The sequence below is a fragment of the Bos indicus x Bos taurus genome, chromosome 6 (genome assembly GCF_003369695.1).
Source record: "Bos indicus x Bos taurus breed Angus x Brahman F1 hybrid chromosome 6, Bos_hybrid_MaternalHap_v2.0, whole genome shotgun sequence".
NCBI lineage: Eukaryota > Metazoa > Chordata > Mammalia > Artiodactyla > Bovidae > Bos > Bos indicus x Bos taurus.
This window is the reverse complement of record NC_040081.1, coordinates 72,029,042-72,049,856: the sequence shown is the minus strand read 5'-3', so window position 1 is coordinate 72,049,856 and position 20,815 is coordinate 72,029,042. Positions and strand designations below refer to the sequence as shown.

The 20,815-nt window shown below is 39.3% G+C and overlaps 1 protein-coding gene across 1 annotated transcript in view; it reads right to left on the bottom strand.

Moving 5' to 3' along the window:
• Positions 1-636: 636 nt before the first annotated feature.
• The window catches only part of THEGL (theg spermatid protein like), a 40,997-nt gene continuing 20,818 nt past the window's right edge, over positions 637-20,815 (bottom strand). Inside the window, exons 5-9 of the mRNA XM_027545304.1 lie at positions 20,467-20,604; positions 11,642-11,756; positions 5,173-5,304; positions 2,491-2,666; positions 637-991 (exon numbers count right to left, since the gene is read on the bottom strand). Coding sequence (XP_027401105.1) covers positions 877-991; positions 2,491-2,666; positions 5,173-5,304; positions 11,642-11,756; positions 20,467-20,604 — 676 coding nt within the window. The 3' untranslated portion in view covers positions 637-876. The remainder of the gene's footprint in view (positions 992-2,490; positions 2,667-5,172; positions 5,305-11,641; positions 11,757-20,466; positions 20,605-20,815) is intronic.

Sequence of the window (20,815 nt, the reverse complement as noted above, 5' to 3'; positions counted from 1 at the left end):
AGAAAGAAACATGGGTGCTATTCCCAGCAAACTGACATACATGCAATTGTACATGAACTCATAGAAGATTTATGGACCCTGCAAAGGCTGTCTTCAGACTCTAGGTTAAAAAATTCTGATCCAGAGTAAGCAGAAATTACCAACTTTATCAATAATTTGATTTTAATATATAACTATATTTTAAATAAAATTATACTTCAATTTGGAGCTGAAAGTTGCAATTTGATTTATAACTCTATGGCAATATAATATAGGCATATAAACTCTGGATCTCAATGTTCTTGCTTGTAAACTGAAGATGATAATAATTATCTCAAGGTTACTGTATTTCCTGATATGTATCTAGTGTAGCACTTGTCACAAAAATATTTAATAAATGTTCATTTACTCACTCAAAAAAATATAGTAACCTGTTTCCTAAATTTCATCTACAGATTATAGAAAGCATTTTGACTTATCCACAAAGGCTTCACTGTTTTTCAGTGCTACTTCTCAGTAATGAGGGGGCAATGGAAAAGTAACACAAAGAATGATTTCAGTCTTCAGGATTTATTTGAGAAGACAGTGAGATGAGATCAGCTACTGGAGAACAGAGACCTCACTGGGAAAAGAAAAGCAAAACCAGCAAATATATGGAGGTTTTGTTTTTTCAGGACAGTCAGAACAATGAGATCGCTAAGACATGCAAGAGGAGAGAAGTAAGGGTAGTAAGGCAGGCATTCGTTTTCTCTCTAACGCATGCTGGAGTCCCCAGACCTGGTAAAGACACAACTGCAGGTAACAGCAGCAGTGGTGTTCCTAGCGGTCCAGTGTGTATTGAGGGAGTGGGGACTACAAACGCTCAGCACCAGACTAGGGAACTGTGGCTTTCTGTTTTTAACGCGTAATAGGTTCTGCCAACTCCTGGATCCTCGGAGAACATTGTGTTTTCAAAGCAGCTGGCTTGACTTTAAAGACTTCTGGATCATAATATACAATATGCACAGGAGTCCTGAAATGGAAAAAAAGATTCAACTTGAAATAGGATGAAAGGGAAAGAGAACTAACACTCCTCAGGCATCCACTATATGTCAGGCACTGTGTTATTATCCCGTTTTGATTTTCATAAGCATCTCATAAAACAGGTATCATTGACCTCCACTATACAGATAAGGAGATGAAGGCTCAGGCAAGTCGTAAGAATGACCTGTGGTCAAATCTAGATTTGTGTCAGATTCCAAAGCCTTTCCTCTTTCCATAGAAAGCAAATTCTGGAAATTCCTCAATAATTTGGCAGTGTTAAAACAAAGCCAGACAGTTCACCAGTGAACTTGAAGAAATTATGTTTTTTTGAAGTTTCCATCCTTAACCACCAAATAAGAACTTTTCTACCAGGATAGAATCTTGAGTACCTGATCTTACTCTTCCCTTTCCTTTGTCAGTGTACAAAGAATGCGTGTCATTTCATTTGATGTTTAACTTTTTTTTTTTTTAAAGAAAAACTTATTGCAAAATTTTAAAATATTTTATTATATAAGATTGAATATATTTCCTATTCCCTGAGCTCAAGACTACTACAACATTTTCAATTATGTTTTCTTGATGGTGCTAGAAAAAGGGGATCAAGTATTATCCCTTGAAGGTAATGAAATGAATTGAGGTTCAGGCAAGTTGAGAGGTCTTCTGAAAATGAATAGGAATTAGAGGCAAGTTTTTCTTTAATATGTTTTCTGATTTATTTTTAATAGTTCATACATGTACATGATGCAAAAATGTTGATAAATTACAGAAGTCTATTTAGGGAAAAATAAGTCTTCCTCCCATCCTAGCTCCCTAGGCCCCCAAAGTTACCATTGTTACCAGCTTATTATGTACTCCTCTGAGATAATATAAGTGGGGCTTCCCCCATGGCTTAGCCCATAAAGAATCTGCCTGCAATGTAGGAAATTGTAACAATTATGTTTCTGTTCTATAATTTGTTTTCCTTAACAATATAAGTATAGATGTGTGTTAGTCGTTCAGTCCTGTCCCACTCATTGCCACCCCATGGACTGTAGCCCAACAGGCTCCTTTATCCATGGAATTCTCCAGGCAAGAATACTGGAGTGGGTAGCTATTCCCTTCTCCAGGAGATCCTTCCGACCCAGGGATCAACCCCAGGTCTCCTGCATTGCAGGCACATTCTTTATCACCTGAGCCACCAGGGAAGTCCCAACAATAGAGATAGATTATTCCCTTAATAATATAGATAAATAATCCCATATCCATAATAACAGAGTTCTATCCTAGGTCTGAAGCTCAATACTAGTCCACTAACTATTTAATTGTAGTCTTATCAACAATTCATGGTAAGAAGACCATAGATTTGCCACAATAAATGTAACAAGTGAGATGATTCTAAAAATGTATTGTTTTCCTACAATTCATTTCATTGACCTTACTAGATCAACTTTTCCCTCTCCTTAGTATCCCCAGGCTTTCCTGTCCCATCTTAGCCTTTAATTGAAATACCTTGTATTTGGGTTAGCTAGTTCTTGAATTCTGGGAGATATCTTGGAATGGATAGCAGCATAAGATACCGGCCAGAGGGCATTGCGGGGAGGTAAATAATCTTTGTGAAGAGGCTTGGCCTTAGCTAGAGCTAGTATTCGAGGGCTGGGGTGGGCCAGCAAGGCAGCGTGGGAGATCTATAGTGGAAACAAAATGACACAAAAATTTCACATCTCTCTTTCCAGGTATAGCATTTATCGAGTTACCATTATTTCTCTCCTGATTACTCTCTAACTGGCCTCTCTGTTTCCCTTCTTGCCCATACAATCCAGCCTTCATACAGCAGTTACTGAGGGCAAGAAGGTGCACTTTAACAAGTGTATTCCATGAACCAGAGAGTGTTCTCAGTGATTTGCCTGTATCATTCCCATGCAATCACCATAATAACTTGATGAGGGATGTACTTTCCAAGGCCCAAATCAAATCATGTCACTCTCAGGGTTTAAACCTTCCAGCAGCTTTCCATTTTTTCTAAGAATTAGGCTCCTTACTGTGGTCAAGAAGGCCCTACATGGTTTGCCTGCTATCCTCCATGACCCCACCTTCCTTCCATCTCTCCCTTGATCACTAAGACCCCAGCCACATAGACCCCTCTGGCCCAGCTCTTTCCATCTCAAGACCTTTGCACTTGCTAGTTCTGCTCAAAACTCTCTTTCCCCATTCTTGTCATGCCTCCTCTTCATCATTCAAGTCTCTAGACTCAAACATCACATCCTCAAGAAGCTCTTCCCTGACCATCCAAGGCATATTGGCCATTCTAATTACCCTATTTAATCTTCTTCACAGAACTTACCAACACCTGCCTTAGCTCATTTATTTTATTGTTGGGGGGTTTATTGTCTGCTTCTCCCCACCAGAATATAAGCTGCTTGAGAGATATACCTGTTTGCCCAAAGCTAGACTAGATTCTTGGAGAAGGCAATGGCAACCCACTCCAGTACTCTTGCCTGGAAAATCTCATGGATGGAGGAGCCTGGGAGGGTGCAGTCCATGGGGTCGCTAAGAGTCAGACACGACTGAGTGACTTCACTTTCACTTTTCACTTTCCTGCATTGGAGAAGGAAATGGCAACCCACTCCAGTGTTCTTGCCTGGAGAATCCCAGGGACGGGGGAGCCTGGTGGGCTGCCGTCTATGGGGTCACATAGAGTCAGACACGACTGAAGCGACTTAGCAGCAGCAGCAGACTAGATTCTGGTACATAATTATTGCTGAATAAAGATATGTTGACTGACTGACTCTTTGACTCATTTTGGTCTTACTTTGGAAACCACATCTGCCAGGAGGCCTTTCTATTATGTTGCTTTATTGGTAAAATAGGAAAGATGACATATAGCTACTATTCTCTCTCTCTTAAGAGTATGATTATCTGCAGTAGTGCGTGCTCAATTGCTCAGTCATGTCTGACTGTTTGTGACCCCATGGACTACAGCCCACCAGGCTACTCTGTCCGTGGGACTTTCCAGGCAAGAATACTGGAGTAGCTTGCCATTTCCTTCTCCAGGGGATCTTCCTGATCCAGGGATTGAACCCTCATCTCCTGCGTCTCCTGCATTGGCAAGTGGAATCTTTACCACTGAGCCACCTGGGAAGCCTCATCTACAGTGGAATCATTTTTTTAAAAGACTTTTTTTAACTCCCCAGACAATTCTAGCAATTAAAGATGGCTATAATCACATACTAAGAAAGCTGAGAATCAAGTTTTGATTTGCCCAAAGGTCACAAGTCATTTTAGCAAACTCAAGTCACTCTCCCAAGGTTTTATTGATTCTCTAGGGAATTTCCTAATAGAATTCCACATCTAATGCTCAGATTCCTATAATGATGAAATCGGTCTGATTTCCTTTAGCAACATGATCATTAGGTATTTTTTGAAAACTCAGTTGGGATTAGAAGTCAAGTAGCCACTACAATGAATGGAGGAGAGTGTCAGGGAGGAAGAATGAGGGAAACCACTGAAGGTGTTGGGCTCTGTGCTAAACACCTGCCTTATTGATTATCACAAGTCACAACAGTCCTGAAACTGAGAACTATTATCTTGACAATCCCCTTGCTCACAATGCCATCACAACTTTAGGACTTTGGCATATGCTCTTCCCTTTACTAGAACATTCTCTTCTCTTCTCATTCACTTAGCTGACCCCTTCTCATTCAGCTCAAATAGTCCTTCATTTGAGAGGCTTTCCCTGATTACCATACACATGAAGCGTGTTCTCTAACCTCAGCCATAGTCACTCCTTTCCCATTTTCTTCATAGCACTTATCACTACTTGACATCGTCTTATCTGTTTACTTTTTTTTTTTTTGGTCTCCCTCCATTGTGTTCATGGGCATGGTGTCTGGCATGCAATAGAGATTCAAATCCTTATTGAATGAATAAGGCTCAAGAAGGTTATCACAACATCATAGAACTAGCAGTAGTGAGGCAGGAACCTGAACCCAGCTCTTATTGACTCCCAAATCCATGATGCTCTTCACCCTCAACCTCTCTCCATATCTTGCAGCTAGAACTTCCTTCCTGCCACAGACCACTCTTTCAAAGTTTTTGTATCCAGTGACTTTGGTCTATGCCCTACAGAGGCAAAGTAACACCTGGAAAAGAGCAGAAAGTGAGCTGAAGGATGCCAAGGTAGTGACGGCTTACAGGACGAATGGGCTTTTCACTTCTTTCTCTTTCAAAGCACAGACCCTCTATCTTGATCCGTGGATGGGCAAGGTCTACAATTCTAGGAGCTGCAATAGCAGTCAGGGCAGATGACAAAATCTTGGTTTCAATCTAGGGGAGAAAAAGAAAATAGTACTTATAAGCATCAAACTCTAAATACTGTCTCGATCATAGTTACAAAGTAGCATCTGATTGCTGGACCAGACTTCTCAGTAAATTCAACAGAAGAGATGAGAATATTATAGTAACCCATGATTATAGCCAAAAGGATCAATTTCCATCCTTCTGAAACTAGGTTGTATAGATTCAAACTCAGCTGTTTTGGAATTTTTAAACTAAAGATGGGGGAGAACAGAACAACAATAGTCCTAACAGTTACTATTAAAAGAGACTTAGTATGACATTCATAGAGGTAAAAGGACTTCCTACAGTGTATCCATCAGAAGTCTCTGGTGGCAAGTAACCTCAGGCACTTGTAATAGTAACTTGACTTCTTTTGTGGGCGTGTGTTATTTTTAAACTCTTAGAAGATTTAGAATTAACTATCAAATAGCTAAGAAAATAAAACTCATAGAAATAACACTTTGTCTTCAGAATAAGTATGTGCAAAAATTGATGAAATTTGAACAGGGACTGTAGAATAGATGTGGTACTATATCAGGGTTAAATTTCCTGATCTTGGTAACAGTACTGTAGTTCTAAAAGATAATATCCTATTGTTAGGAAACACAATAAAGCACTGAGGGAAGGGGTATACAACGTCTGTAACTAACTTTCAAAAATGATTCAGGGAGGGAGTTCTCTGATGATCTAGTTAGGATTTGGCACCTTCAGTGCCGTGGCCCAGGTATGATCCCTGGTCAGGGAACTGAGATCCCAATAGCTGTGCAGGGTGGCCGAAAAAGAAAAACATATGAACTGAAAAGTGATGCAGGGAAAAAATTAAATACACACACACCCTACACAGAGGAGAGAGAATGACAAAGCCAATGGACTTTAATTTTTGCGGATTGTCAGTAAATTTGAAATTACTAGAAACAAAAACTAAGTGTATATTAAAATAAATATACGCACACGTTTTAAGAGAATTTGGCCTGTAAGAATGATAACATTGCAACTGCAATTTGCAGTGTATCATGGAGTAAACTGATTTAGAAGGATGACATTCAGTTGAAATCTTAACTTTATGTCATTCTGAAACAGGCTGGGACCTGGGACCCTTTATTGCAGTGCCTGCACCTCGACAAATGCCTGCTGGAGCAACAGAATACAAAGAAAGTATAAGGGGACTAAAAAGAACTGCTTATGTGCACAGCCGGGGCAAATTATGAGTAAGTAGAAGATACAAAAAGGCTAAAATTCAACTGCCACTTTGAGATATCAGGAGCAAAAGCAGGATACTATGCATGATCCCTGCACACAGCACCACCAAGGGAGTTGGCAGACCACCTAAGCCACCCTTCCTGTCATTACCTCTGTGCTCAGTCGCTCAGTTGAGTCTAACTCTTTGCAGTCCCATGGTCTGCAGCCCACCAGGCTCCTCTGTCCATGGGATTCTTCAGGCAAGGATACTGGAGTGGGTTGCCGTTTCCTCCTCCAGGGGATCTTTCCAACCCAGGGATCAAACCTGCCTCTCCTGCACTGGCAGGCAGATTCTTTACCACCGACCCACCTGGGAAACGTCATCTGCCCCTACCCTCACCCTGTTTAAGGGAGCAGCTCACCCCCCTCTCAGGAAGCAAGCAAGGGCACCTGTTACTTGTTTTCCCTCCCCCTTGCTGCAGCACAAGTCCCGATGAAGCCTTGCCTCAATTTTTCATCTGGCCTCTTATCAATTTGTTGATTAAATAGTCCAAGAACCTGGGCCAGTATCAATTCTTACATTAAAAAAATTCAGAAAAAAAAAAAAAGAAAAAACTTCAGGTTCACTGTGTTTATAAGTTTAATGTATTACATTTTTAAATAAATATTTAATATTTGAGGTTTTATTACTGTAGATGGTTGACATAAAGTGACCTAAAAAGAAATCAAATTTCATATATTTAGGCTTCCCAGGTGGTGCGGTGGTAAAGAATCTGCCTGCCAGTGCAGGAGACACAAGAGATGCAAGTTCGATCCCTGGGTCGGGAAGATCCCCTGGAGAAGGAAATGGCAACCCATTCCAGTATTCTTACCTGGAAAATTCCATGGACAGAGGAGCTTGGTGGGCTGCAGTCCATGGGGTTGCAAAGGGTCAGATACGACTGAGCAAGTAAGCATGTATAAATATAAACTATTTGAATGAATTAAGTTTGTATATCAAATATTACTTAGGACTCTTAAAAGTTACTGTCAAAAACTGCTAGAATTATAAATAGAATAATAAAACTACCAAACTAAACTTAAAAGTCTAAGAAATAGATTTTCTAATTTGAAATTTTAAAAATTGGCTATTAATTACTTAAGGGCATACCTTTGCACAGTTTTTTCTTCATACAAAAACCATGCTCAAGGATACCAAAAGACTCACATCACTGGGTGTGGAAGTGTTTTTCTTAAGTGCCTATAAATTCTTTGCTACTTCTCTCATGGAGAGGTGGGGTTGCGGCCCTGCCTCCTTGAATTTGGCCAGACTTGTACATTTATCAATCAACAGAGTATGCCTGCAGAAACATAATGTGACTTCCAAGGTGAAATCATAAGAAAAACATGGAGCTTCTACCTGATTCTCCTGGAAGGCTCACCCTTGTAACATTACAATTTAGGATATTCCTTCTCAGAATACAGCTGTCATGCTGAGAGAGGTCTAAGCCACATAGGAAGGCCATACAAAAGTGACCCTGTAAATAGTCCCAGCTAAGTTTAACCTTCAAGTCATTCCAGTTGGGGGCAATACAAATAGTTGTTGTAATGGACTGAATCAGAGATCAAATTGCAAGCTATCATTTCATGGAGAAAGCAAGGGAGTTCCAGAAAAACATCTGCTTTATAGACTACACTAAAGCCTTTGACTGTGTGGATCACATTAAACTGTGGAAAATTCTTCAAGAGATAGGAATACCAGACCACGTTACCTGTCTCCTGAGAAACCTGTATGTGGATCAAGAACTGGACATGGAACAACTGACTGTTTCAAAATTGGGAAAGGAGTATGACAAGGCTGTATATTGTTACCCTGCTTATTTAACTTCTATACAGGTTATATCATGCGAAATGCCTGGCTGGATGAATCCCAAGCTGGAATCAAGATTGCTAGGAGAAATATCAACACCCTTAGATATGCAGATGAGACCACTCTAACGGGAGAAAGTGAGGGGGAACTAAAGAGCTTCTTGATGAAGGTGAAAGAGGAGAGTGAAAAAAATAGCTTAGAGGCAAACATTTCAAAAACGAAGATCATGGCATCTGGTCCTATCACTTCATGGCAAATAGATGGAAAAAAAGTGGAAACAATGTCACATTTCATTTTCTTGGGCTCCACAATCACTGCAGATGGTGACTGTAGCCATGAAATTAAAAGGCACTTGCTCCTTGGAAGAAAAGTTATGACAAATCTAGACAGCATATCAAAAAGCAGAGACATTACTTTGCTAACAAAGATCCATCTATTCAAAGCTATGGTTTTTCCAGTAGTCATATATGGCTGTGAGAGCTGGACCATAAACAAGGTTGAGTGCTGAAGCACTGATGCTTTCAAATTGTGGTGCTGGAGAAGACTCGAGAGTCCCTTGGACTTCAAGGAGATCAAACAAGTCAAAGGAAATCAACTCTGAATATTCACTGAAAGGACTGATGCTGAAGTTCTAAATACTTTGGCCACCTCATGCAAAGAGCTGACTCATTAGAAAAGATCCTGATGCTGGGAAAGACTGAAGGCAAAAGGAGAAGGGTGCAGTAGAGAATGTGATGGTCAGATAGCATCACTGACTCAATGGACATGAATCTGAGCAAACTCCAGGAGATAGTGGAGGACAGAGGTGCCTGTTTTACTGCAGTCCATGGGGTCGCAAAGAGCTAGACAGGACTTACCGACTGAATAACAACAATGGACTGAATGTTTATATCCACCCCCTCAACACCCCTCCAACCTCCAGCCAAATTCCTATGTTAAAATCCTAACCCCCAATGCAATGGCACTAGAGGTGGGGCCTTTGATAATTAGGTTTAGATAAGGTCGTGAGGGTGGAACCTCCATAAAGAGATTGGTGTGCTTATGAGAAAAGGGAGGGAGATCAGAACTCTCTCTGTTTATATACAAAGCATAGGTCATGGGACACATATCGGGAGGATGGCTGTTACAACCCAGAAGAGGGTCCTCATTAAGAAAAGAATCTAACGGCACCTTGATCTTGGACTACTCAGCTTCCAGAATTGTGAGAAAGAAATGTCTGTTGTTTAAGCCACCCAGTCTCCAATATTTTGTTAATACCGTAGGCCAAGCAAGGCAGGTATGGAGCTTTCAGTTGATTTCAGCTGCCTACCATTTGAGACACCCAAGCCATTAGACATCTCCCAGTTGAGGCTCTAGACATCATGGAGCAGAGACAAGTCATACCTGCTTCCCTGTCAGAGCTGCTGACTCATAACATCCTTGAGGAGAGTGGGCTTCCCTGGTGACTCAGGGGTAAAGAATCTGCCTGCCAACATAGGACACAACTCTGCAACTAGAAAAAGCCTGAGCAGCAACAAAGACCCAGCACAGCCACAAATAAATACATTTTAAAAAATTTATTTTGAATCTTTGAGTGTAACAAAATAACTATTGTTTTACATCACTGTGTTTGGGTGTGTGTTAGTGTGTTAGTTGCTCAGTCGTGTCCAACTCTTGCGACCCTGTGGACTGTAGCCCGCCAGACTCCTCTGTCCATGGGATTTTCCAGGCAAGAATACTGGAGTGGGTTGCCATTTCCTTCTCCAGGTGATCTTCCTAACTCAGGAACTGAACCCAGGTCTCCTGCATTGCAGGCAGATTCTGAGGTGTGGTTTGGTATAAAGCAACAGACAGCCAGATCAGAACTTAAGGATGCGTCCTCTGTTCAGGCATACTGTGTTTTGTTGTACTTTGCAAATACTGTCCTTTATTTTTTTTTTAAATTAAAGGCTTGTGGCAACTCTGCACCAAGCAAGTTTATAGGCACCATTCCCCCAAAAGCACCTGTGTGTGATTTGAATCTGTGTGTCAGACTTGGGTAATTCTCATAACATTTCAAACTTTTTCATTACTGTTATATTATGCTGATCTGTGATCAGTGATCTTTGACTTTAATATTGCAAAAAGATTATGACTCACTGAAGGCTCAGATTATGGTTAAGAATTTTTAGCAGTAAAATATTTTTTAATGAAGGTATATACATTGGGTTATTAGACATAATGCTATTGCATATTTAATAGACTACAGTAGTATAAACATAACTTTTATATGCTCTGGGAAACAAAAATATTGATGTGACTTGTCTTATTGCAATATTTGCATTATTGGGGTGGTCTAGAACTGAACCCAAAATATCTCCAAAGTATACGTATATTAGTTCTAGACTATCTGGAATTTGTTCTCTGAGCAGATTAGATTTAAAGCTGTTAATGATCCTATTGCCAGGGGTCAAAAAAAAAAGACACTAGTAGTCCATGGCATGCACTGACAAACAGAAAGCAACATTTGGGTAACCAAGCAGCTGCTGACAGAAATCTTTTTAATGAAATAAAGAAGTATATGGGGTTGGTTTATTGCCTCTAAGTGCACTGGAGAAACTGAGAAAATAATTATCAGCTCAGGGCTTTAAATTCCCACTTGAAGGTGTAGTTAAGAGACTGGAAAAGTTTTTGTGACTTACCCAAAATAAATCCTTATCTCCTATGGTCATAGGACTGAAAATACTGAAAACCAAACTCAAAATCTACTTCTGTGAATAGGTGTAGTTCAGTGCAAATTTAATTCCCAAACATATCATCTTCTATATTAAAGTTAGGGCAATGATTGAGAAGGAATTGGACCTTGAAAATTGGAGTTGAAACATAAGGGTACATTCCAGTGAAGCTGGGTACCCTTGAGTATCCTGAGCCTTCCTCCCTTGTCTGAAGAGGCGAGACTCTCCCAGACTGAAGAATCTGAAATGGCCACTGAAGCATTTTCTAGGGAACTGCTGCTTTGCCTCTTCTCTCTCTTATTTCTCCTAGATTTATGACCAGACCCAAGTCCCAGCTGCTATGACAATCTTCCATAGACTTCTCATCAGCTCCCATAATTTCTTAAGGTTAATTAAACATAATACTCATTGGAAATCTGCTTCTCACATCAAATCCTGACTTACATATTAGCCCAGGGGAAATAGAAAAGTTCATTTGATGAGAGGGGAAAATAAACAGGAAGAAAAGAAAAATACCCACGTAGAAATAAGAGGGAAGCACATTATAGTTACAGTCAGGTTACAAAGTCTATAGGTACTGTTTCTTTCACATAGACCCACTTACACTTTTTGGAGGAACATAGTTTGGATTTGTGGCTTTGGCCATTGAGAGTCGTAATATCCGAGGAGAAGGATCAGAGAATTGAAGAGAACCTCTTATTAAGTAATCACTGAAGGGTCTATAGGCAAATGGAACATGAAATATTATAATCACTGGAAGAACCATAACTCCATTCTTCATTGCTATAATTAACCTCCAATCAATTATATATATATATTGTTTCTATCTCAGGAGCATCTTTTCCCAAAATCATCCATGCTCTTTCTATTAGATTGGTGTTTCTCAAAGTTGTTTTACTATGATCCACAGTACCAAGTACATTTTATATTATAATATAGTATATTAAATTTGCGTATCTGAAACTAAATGATCATGAAACGATGCTTTCCCTAGGCTTTTTTAAAAATTTCACTTGATTTCATTAAAAAAATAATTGGAATTGGTTTCATGATCCACTGATGGGTTGAGACTTGCAGTTTAAAAAACACTTCACTGTCTACCAAAACCTCATATTAAAACCCTGAGATAAAAATTCCAGTTACTGTTGAGAACGTTCTGTGGTAGGCTCCTCTGCAGTGCAGTCTGAGAGTACTGGCCATAACTCCCAGCAACCTGGGCGATTATCATAGTGGTTTTCCTATGTATGCCTTTTCCAGAACACAGATCTGTGAAGCAACAAACCTACAAACACAGTATGGAAAAAGTTTTTCTCAAATAAATACCATTGCCCTCTAGGATTAGTCTGATAGATTTAAAAGCTGAAATATTGTTAGCATATCATAGAATTTACCCTTTTGAAATGTACAATTCAGTGCTTTCTGGAACATTCACAAAATTGTGCAATCATCACCACTGCCTAAATTCAGGATGTTTTCAATGCTCTAAAGAGAAATCCCATAGCTATTAACAGTCCTTCCCCATTACTCCATTTATCATCCCTACAACTAGTAATCTACTTTCTGTCTCTATGGATTTGCCTATTCTAGAAATTTCAAAGAAATGAAATCATACAAATATGTTGCTTATTATGTGTGGTTTACTCTGCATATTTTCAAAAATCATGTATCAATTGTCATTTCTTTTAAGGCTGAATCATATCACATTATATGGACTTGTCATATTTTGTTTATTCATGCATCCACTGATGAACATTTGAGTTGCTTCCACTTTTTGGCTACTTTGGAATGCTGCTGTGAATAATCACGTACAAGTGTTTGTGTGACCATGTTTTCAATTCTGTTCGGTGCGTGCCTAGGAGTAGCGTTGCTGATCATACGATAATTCTATGTTTAACATTTTGAGGACCTGGAAAACTATTTTCCACCCAACCTTCACCATTTTACTTTCCCACCAGCAATGTATGAAGGTTTCTATTTCTCCAATTCAAGTTATTTTATGTATATTAATTATTATTGACACTCTAGAGGTGTGAAGTACAATCTCATGGTTTTCATGTGCATTTCCAAGATGATTAATGATATTCAGCATTTCTCATGTGCATTTTGGTTTATTGTATATTTTCTCTGGAGAAATGTCTATTCAAGTCCCTTGCCTATTTTTTAAATTGGGTTGTCTTTTTTGTATAATTTTACTCCTTGGAAAGAAAGTTATGACCAACCTAGATAGCATATTAAAAAGCAGAGACATTACTTTGCCAACAAAGGTTCGTCTAGTCAAGGCTATGGTTTTTCCAGTCATCATGTATGGATGTGAGAGTTGGACTGTGAAGAAAGCTGAGTGCCGAAGAATTGATGCTTTCGAACTGTGGTGTTGGAGAAGACTCTTGAGAGTCCCTTGGACTGCAAGGAGGTCCTACCAGTCCATCCTAAAGGAGATTAGTCCTGGGTGTTCATTGGAAGGACTGATGCTAAAGCTGAAACTCCAATACTTTGGCCACCTCATGTGAAGAGTTGACTCATTGGAAAAGACTCTGATACTGGGAGGGATTAGGGGCAGGAGGAGAAGGGGACGACAGAGGATGAGATGGCTGGATGGCATCACTGACTCGATGGACATGAGTTTGAGTAGACTCCGGGAGTTGGTGATGGACAGGGAAGTCTGGCATGCTGCGATTCATGGGGTCGCAAAGAGTCAGACATCACTGAGCTACTGAACTGAACTGAACTGAACTGAAGAATTATTTATATATATGTTCTGAATACTAGTCCCTTATACAATCTGCAAATATTTTCTCCCAATGCATGAGTTTTCTTCTCATTCCATTGAGAGTGCCCTTTGATGCAAAGAAAGTTTTTACTTTGGATGAAGTCCAATTTATTATATTTATTTTGTCACATGTGTTTCTGGGGTCATATCTAAGAAGCCACTGCTTAGTTATAGAGATATATGCCTATGTTTTCTTCTAAGAGTTTTACAATTTTTGCTCTTATATTTAGGTCTGTGATTCATTTTGAATTAATTTTTATGCTTGGTGTGAAGTAGGGGTCATTTGCAAAAGAATGAAGTTGGACCTGTACTTCACACCAAACATACAAGGAATGAAAAGCCCAGATATCATGCTTCCCTGAGAGCTCAGTTGGTAAAGAATCCTTCTGCAATGAAGGAGACCCTGGTTCAATTCCTGGGTTGGGAAGATCCCCTGGAGAAGGGATAAGCTACCCACTCCGATATTCTTGGATTTCCCTTGTGGCTTAGCTAGTAAAGAATCCACCTGCAATGCAGGAGACCTGGGTTCAATCCCTGGGTTAGGAAGATCCCCTGCAGAAGAGAAAGGCTACCCACTCCAGTATTCTGGCCTAGAGAATTCCAGACTGTATATAGTCCATGGGGTTGCAAAGAGTCAGACACGACTGAGTGACTTTAAAAAAAAATGTCAGTTATCATAGCACCACTTGTTTAAACGACTATTGGTCTTCAATTAAATTTTCCTGGCATCCTTGTCAAAAATCAATCGACATAACATAAAGGTTTATTTCTGGACTCTCAATTCTTTTCCATTGATCTCTATGTCTTTTGACCTTTCCATTGATCTATATCTTTATGCCAGTAACACACTGTTTTGATTATTGCAGATTTTTAGCAACTTTTTGGAGAAGGCAATGGCAACCCACTCCAGTACTCTTGCCTGGAAAATCCCATGGACAGAGGAGCATGATAGACTCCTACAGTCCATGGGGTCGAAAAAGATAGCTAGAATTTTAATAGGTATTGAATTGAATCTGTAGATCAATTTGGTGAAAATTGTCATCATAAGAAAATCAAGACTTCCAATCTATGAACAAAGAATGTCTTTCCATGTGTTTAAATTTTCTTTCAACAGTGTTTGTCATTTTCTGTGTACATACATTATACTTCTTTTGTTAAGTTTATTCCTAAGTATTTTGTTTTTATTTTTAATTATAGTAAAATACATACAATGTAAAATTTACCATCTTAATCATTTTAAAATTTATAATACAGTAGTGTTAAATGCATTCACATTGTTATGAAACCAACCTCCAGAACAATTTTCATCTTGCAGATCTCTAAATCCACTGAATGACTCCTCATTCTTCCCACCACCTAGTCCTTCACCATCACTATACTACTTTCTGTATATGAATTTGACTGCAGTTGGTACTGTGTATAAGTGGATTCATACAGTATTATATGTGTGTGATTGGCATATTTAGTTTAGCATAATATCCTCAAGGTTCATCCCTGTTGTACCATGTGTCAGAATTTCCTTCCTTTTCAAGGCTGAGTAATATTCCATTGCATGTATTCTTATTCCATTGCATGTATGATTTTTGTATATTGATCTTGGATTCTGTGCCTCCTTGAATTCATTCAACCCACTCCAGTATTCTGGCCTGGGAAATCCCATGGACAGAGGAGGTGACTACAGTCCATGGGATTGTGCATCAAACACAACTTGGTGACTACACTAATATTTTTATGTGGGTTTCCTGAGATTTTCTATATATAAGATCATGTCATGTATGAGCAGAGAGAGTTTTACTTCTTCCTTTCCAACCTTTCTTTTTCTTGCCTCATTGCTCTGACTTCCATCTGTAGTATGATGTTGAATGGCAGCTTTTCTGGTGGCTCAGTGGTAAAGAACCCACCTGCCAATGCAGGAAACATGGGTTCAATCCCTAGATTGGGAAGATATCCTGGAGTAGGAAATGGCAACCCACTCCAGTATTCTTGCCTGGTAAATCCCAGGGCCAGATGAGTCCTAGCAGGCTACAGTCCATGTCGTTGCAAAAGAGTCAGACACAACTTAGTGACTGAGCACGCACACATAATGTTGAATAAAAATGTAAGAGCTGATGTTCTTGTCTTACTCCTGATCTCAGGGTAAAAGCATTCAGTCTTTCACCATTAATTACAATGTTAGCTGTGGGTTTTTGAAGATGCCCTTTATCAAGCTGAAGAAATTCACTTTGATACCTAGTTTGTTGAGTATGCTGCTTCTAAGTCGATTCAGTCGTGTCCGACTCTGTGTGACCCCATAGACGGCAGCCCACCAGGCTCCCCCGTCCCTGGGATTCTCCAGGCAAGAACACTGGAGTGGGTTGCCACTGCCTTCTCCAATGCACGAAAGTGAAAAGTGAAAGTGAAGTCACTCAGTCGTGTCCAACTCTTAGCGACCCCATGGACTGCAGCCTACCAGGCTCCTCCATCCATGGGATTTTCCAGGCAAGAGTACTGGAGTGGGGTGCCATTGCCTTCTCCATTGTTGAGTATGATGTGTGTTAAATTTTAAGTTCTTTTTTTTGAGTCTATTCAGGTAATCATGCTCAGTTCAGTTCAGTTCAGTTCAGTTGCTCAGTCATGTCTGACTCTTTGCGACTCCATGGACTGCAGCATGCCAGGCTCCCTGTACATTACCGGAGCTTGCTCAAACTCATGTCCATCAAGTCGGTGATGCCATCCAACCATCTCATCTTCTGTCGTCCCCTTCTCCTCCTACCTTTAATCTTTCCTAGCATCAGGATCTTTTCCAATGAGTCAGTTCCTCCCATCAGGTGGCCAAAGTATTGGAGTTTCAGCTTCAGCATCAGTCCTTCCAATGAACACCCAGGACTGGTTTTCTTTAGGATTGACTGGTTTGATCTCCATTTAGTCCAAGGGACTCTCAAGGGTCTTCTCCAACACCACAGTTCAAAAACATCAATTCTTCAGCGTTCAGCTTTCTTTATAGTCTAGTTCTCACATCCATACATGACTACTGGAAAAACCATAGCTTTGACTAGATGGACCTTTGTTGGCAAAGTAATGTCTCTGCTTTTTGATATGCTGTCTAGGTTGGTCATTGCTTTTCTTCCAAGGAGCAAGTGTCTTTTATTTTCAAGACTGCAGTCACTATCTGCAGTGATTTTGGAGCCCAAGAAAAGAAAGTGTCAGTTTCCATTGTTTCCCCAACTATTTGCCATGAAGTGATGGGACTAGATGCCATGATCTTAGTTTTTTGAATGTTGAGTTTTAGGCCAGATTTTCACTCTCCTTTTTCACTTTCATCAAGAGGCTCTTTAGATCCTCTTCACTTTATGCCATTAGGTGGTATCATCTGTATATTTGAAGTTATTGATATTTCTCCCAGAAATCTTGATTCCAGCTTGTGCTTCATTCAGCCCAGCATTCTGCATGATGTACTCTGCATATAAGTTAAATAAGCAGGGTGATAATATGCAATCTTGTTGTACTCCTTTCCCAATTTGGAACCAGTCTGTTGTTCCATGTCTGGTTCTAACTGTTGCTTCTTTACCTGCATATAGATTTCTTAGGAGGCAGATAAGGTGGTCTGGTATTCCTCATCTCTTGAAGAAGGTTTTTTGTTCTATTTGGTGTACTACATTGATTTCAGAATGCTGAACTCAATATATTCTTGTATTGCTGGAATAAATCCAACTTTGTCATGGTGTATAATTGTTTCTATATGTTGTTAGATTTGTTTTCCCAGTATTCTGGTGTGGACTGCTGCATGTATATTTAGACTTGGTTTGGTAGTATTTTGGTATGAACTGTTACATACATACTCATAAGAGATATTTCTGTCATTTTGTTCTCTTGTAATGACCTTTCCTGGTTTTGGTATCAGGAATAATATGGGGCTCATGACCTAGTTTTTGGAGGAAACTGAAGGATTGGTGTTAGTTCTTCTCTACACATATCACTAAGTTTATCAATGAAAGCATCTGTTCCTGAGCTGTTCATAGGAAGTTTTTAAAAATTATTAATTAAATCTCTTTACTTATTATGAGTCTTTTGAGATTTTCTATTATTCAGTTAAGTTTCAGTAGTTTGTCTTCCTAGGAATTTGTCTGTTTCATTTATGTTATCTAATCTGTTGACCTTATAATTTCTCAGAGTAATCCCTTATAATCCTTTTTTATCTCTATAAGATCAATAGTAGTAACTCTTCTTTTGCATATGATTCCTTAGAATGGTCCCTTCTTTCTCTCATGGTGGTTTAGTTGCTAAGTTGTGTCTGACTCTTTGCAACCCCATGGACCATAGCCCACCAGGCTCCTCTGTCCTTGGGATTTTTCAGGCAAGAATACTGGAGTGGGTTGCAACATCCTTCTCCAGGGGATCTTCCCCACCCTGGGATTGAACTTGGGTCTCCTGCATTGCAGGTGGATTCTTTGCCAACTGAGCCACCAGGGAAGCTCCTTTCTTTCATGATTTTAGTAATTTGAATCTTTTTGTCTTGGTAAGTCTAGCCAAAGTGTTTTTGTCGTTGTTGATCTTTTCAAAGAGCCAACGTTCGATTTTGTTGATTTTTCTCCATCTCCCTAGTTCCTATTTGTTTCTACTCTGATCTTTATTATTTCCTTCTATATGCTACTTTTGAATTAGCTTGATTTTCATTTGTAATTTCTTAAGATGGAAGATTAAGTTATGGTTTTCAATCTTTTATTTTTTAATGTAGGCATTTATAGCTAAAATTTCCCGCTAATCACTATTTTAGCTATGTTGTGGTATATTGTGTTTTTATTTTTATTAATATCAAAGTGATTCATTCTTTGACCCATTGTTTTTGTTTAGGAAGGTATTTAATTTCACATATTTAAAATGTCCCTTCTGCTATTGGTTCTTAATTTCATTTCACTGTGGTCAGAGAACTGATGAATTGTATGAATTGAATTGAATTGTATGAATTCAATTCTTCTCAAATTATTGACATTTGTTTTATGACCTAATATATGATCTATCCTAAAGAATACTTCATGTACACTTGAGAAGAATGTGTGTTCTGCTGTTATTGGGTATACTGTCCTATAAATGTCAGGTAGGTATTGTAGGTTAATATGAAACATTACAAATGTCTCAAAAACTGGTGACAGATGAGTCTTCTTTCTGTTTATAAATTGAAATCTATAACTACCAAATTTACATGTATACTTTAACTAAATTAACAGATTTTATTGAATGAATTGATAAATAAGCAAATTTTGTGGACAAACTGGGCCACTTTTACTGGATTTTATGATGGAAAAAGACTCAAGTTGTCCAGTTCAACCACTCCCTGAATGCAGGAATCTTTTTTAAAATCCACATAAAGTCATCATTTCTGTTTGTGCTTGAACATTTTCAGGGGATTGGGTGGAGATAGCAGTTGATTTCTCCAGATAAACACTTTCCCTACTGAATAGCTATCAGAAAGATTTCTGTACACTTAGGTGACACTGGCTGCTCTATAAATTCCTTGTTCTACTTCAAGTTCTAGAATAAACATTGCTGCTGCTAAGTCACTTCAGTCGTGTCTGACTCTGTGCGACCCCACAGACAGCAGCCCACCAGGCTCCTCTGTCCCTGGGATTCTCCAGGCAAGAATACTGGAGTGGGTTGCCATTGCCTTCTCCAATGCATGAAAGTGAAAAGTGAAAGTGAAGTCGCTCATTCGTACCCGACTCTTAAGAGACCCCATGGACTGCAGCCTACCAAGCTCCTCCGTCCATGGGATTTTCCAGGCAAGGGTACTGGAGTGGGGTGCCATTGCCTTCATTTTCCCTTCCTCTTTCAGATGCTGACCTTTTAAACACAGCTATTACCTTTTAAACACAGTTATCACTGTTTCCTTGGTGTCTTCTCTAAGTTAAACATATTATTTCTCCTATTACTCATTTTCCAGAAGACTCAACATCTTATTCATTCCCATCTGAATAGTCTCAAATTTATTATCAGTTTCCTAAGGTATAACATCCATGAGTGGACATACACACCTAATGTGCTCTAAAGTAGTGCACAGTAGTAGTATCACACTCCTGTAAGTGAACCTTGTACATATTCCACTAATACAACCTAACATTTTTTCCAATAACCTCACTACAATCATAGTTCTCATGTGGAAGGTAAAACCAAAGCTGTCTTTTAGAGTGAAAGTCGCTCAGTTGTGACTTTTTGTGACCCCATGGGCCGTAGCCTGCCAGGGTCCTCTGTCTATGGGATTCTCCATGCCAGAATACCAGAGTGGGTAGCTGTTCCCTTCCCCAGGGGATTTCCCAACCCAGAGATCTTTTAAAGACAAGTAGAAATCCAGCATTTAAAGCAAAAGGAAGAGGATTTATAGTCACAGGGGCATATGAGAATATGAATCGCAAAAACCTGTAATGTTTCATTTGAATATTTTTGAATTGGCTGACACTGGTGAGCATGGTGTAAATTTTCACTTCACTACAATTTGAGTCAAATGTAATTATTGATGATGATCTTCTGATTACCTACAATTGCTGCAAACTTCTGATTTTTCACTCTGATCCTTTGAAAACCAAGTGGACTTCTATTTTGTGAAATTGCATATACTCAAATAAGAACAACAATATTGTGACAGTCATCAAATCAGATGAGAATTTATAGAGCTTCTCAAGGTACTCTACCTGTCTATCAGGTACCCTCTCTTGGATCTGTTGGGCTGTGCCAGCTTCTGGATCCTTTTGGAAGGTTGGCAAAACAGTGCAGGAGAGGGGATCTCCCAGATTACAGACTCTCTGCCACAGCTATAATAATATTGAACCCTGCAAGTTGCAGAAGGGAAAGTGAGTGAGACAGGCATGAATTTGAATGATCAAATCCAAGCACCTAATCTCCAATAGTGTAATAGGAGCCCACAAAGAAGTAAAAAATTCTATACATTTTCCAACTGATTCTATGAAGACAGCATTACCATAAACAAAGACACTACAAAAAGAAAGACATTAGAAGAAAACTACAGATCAATATCTTACG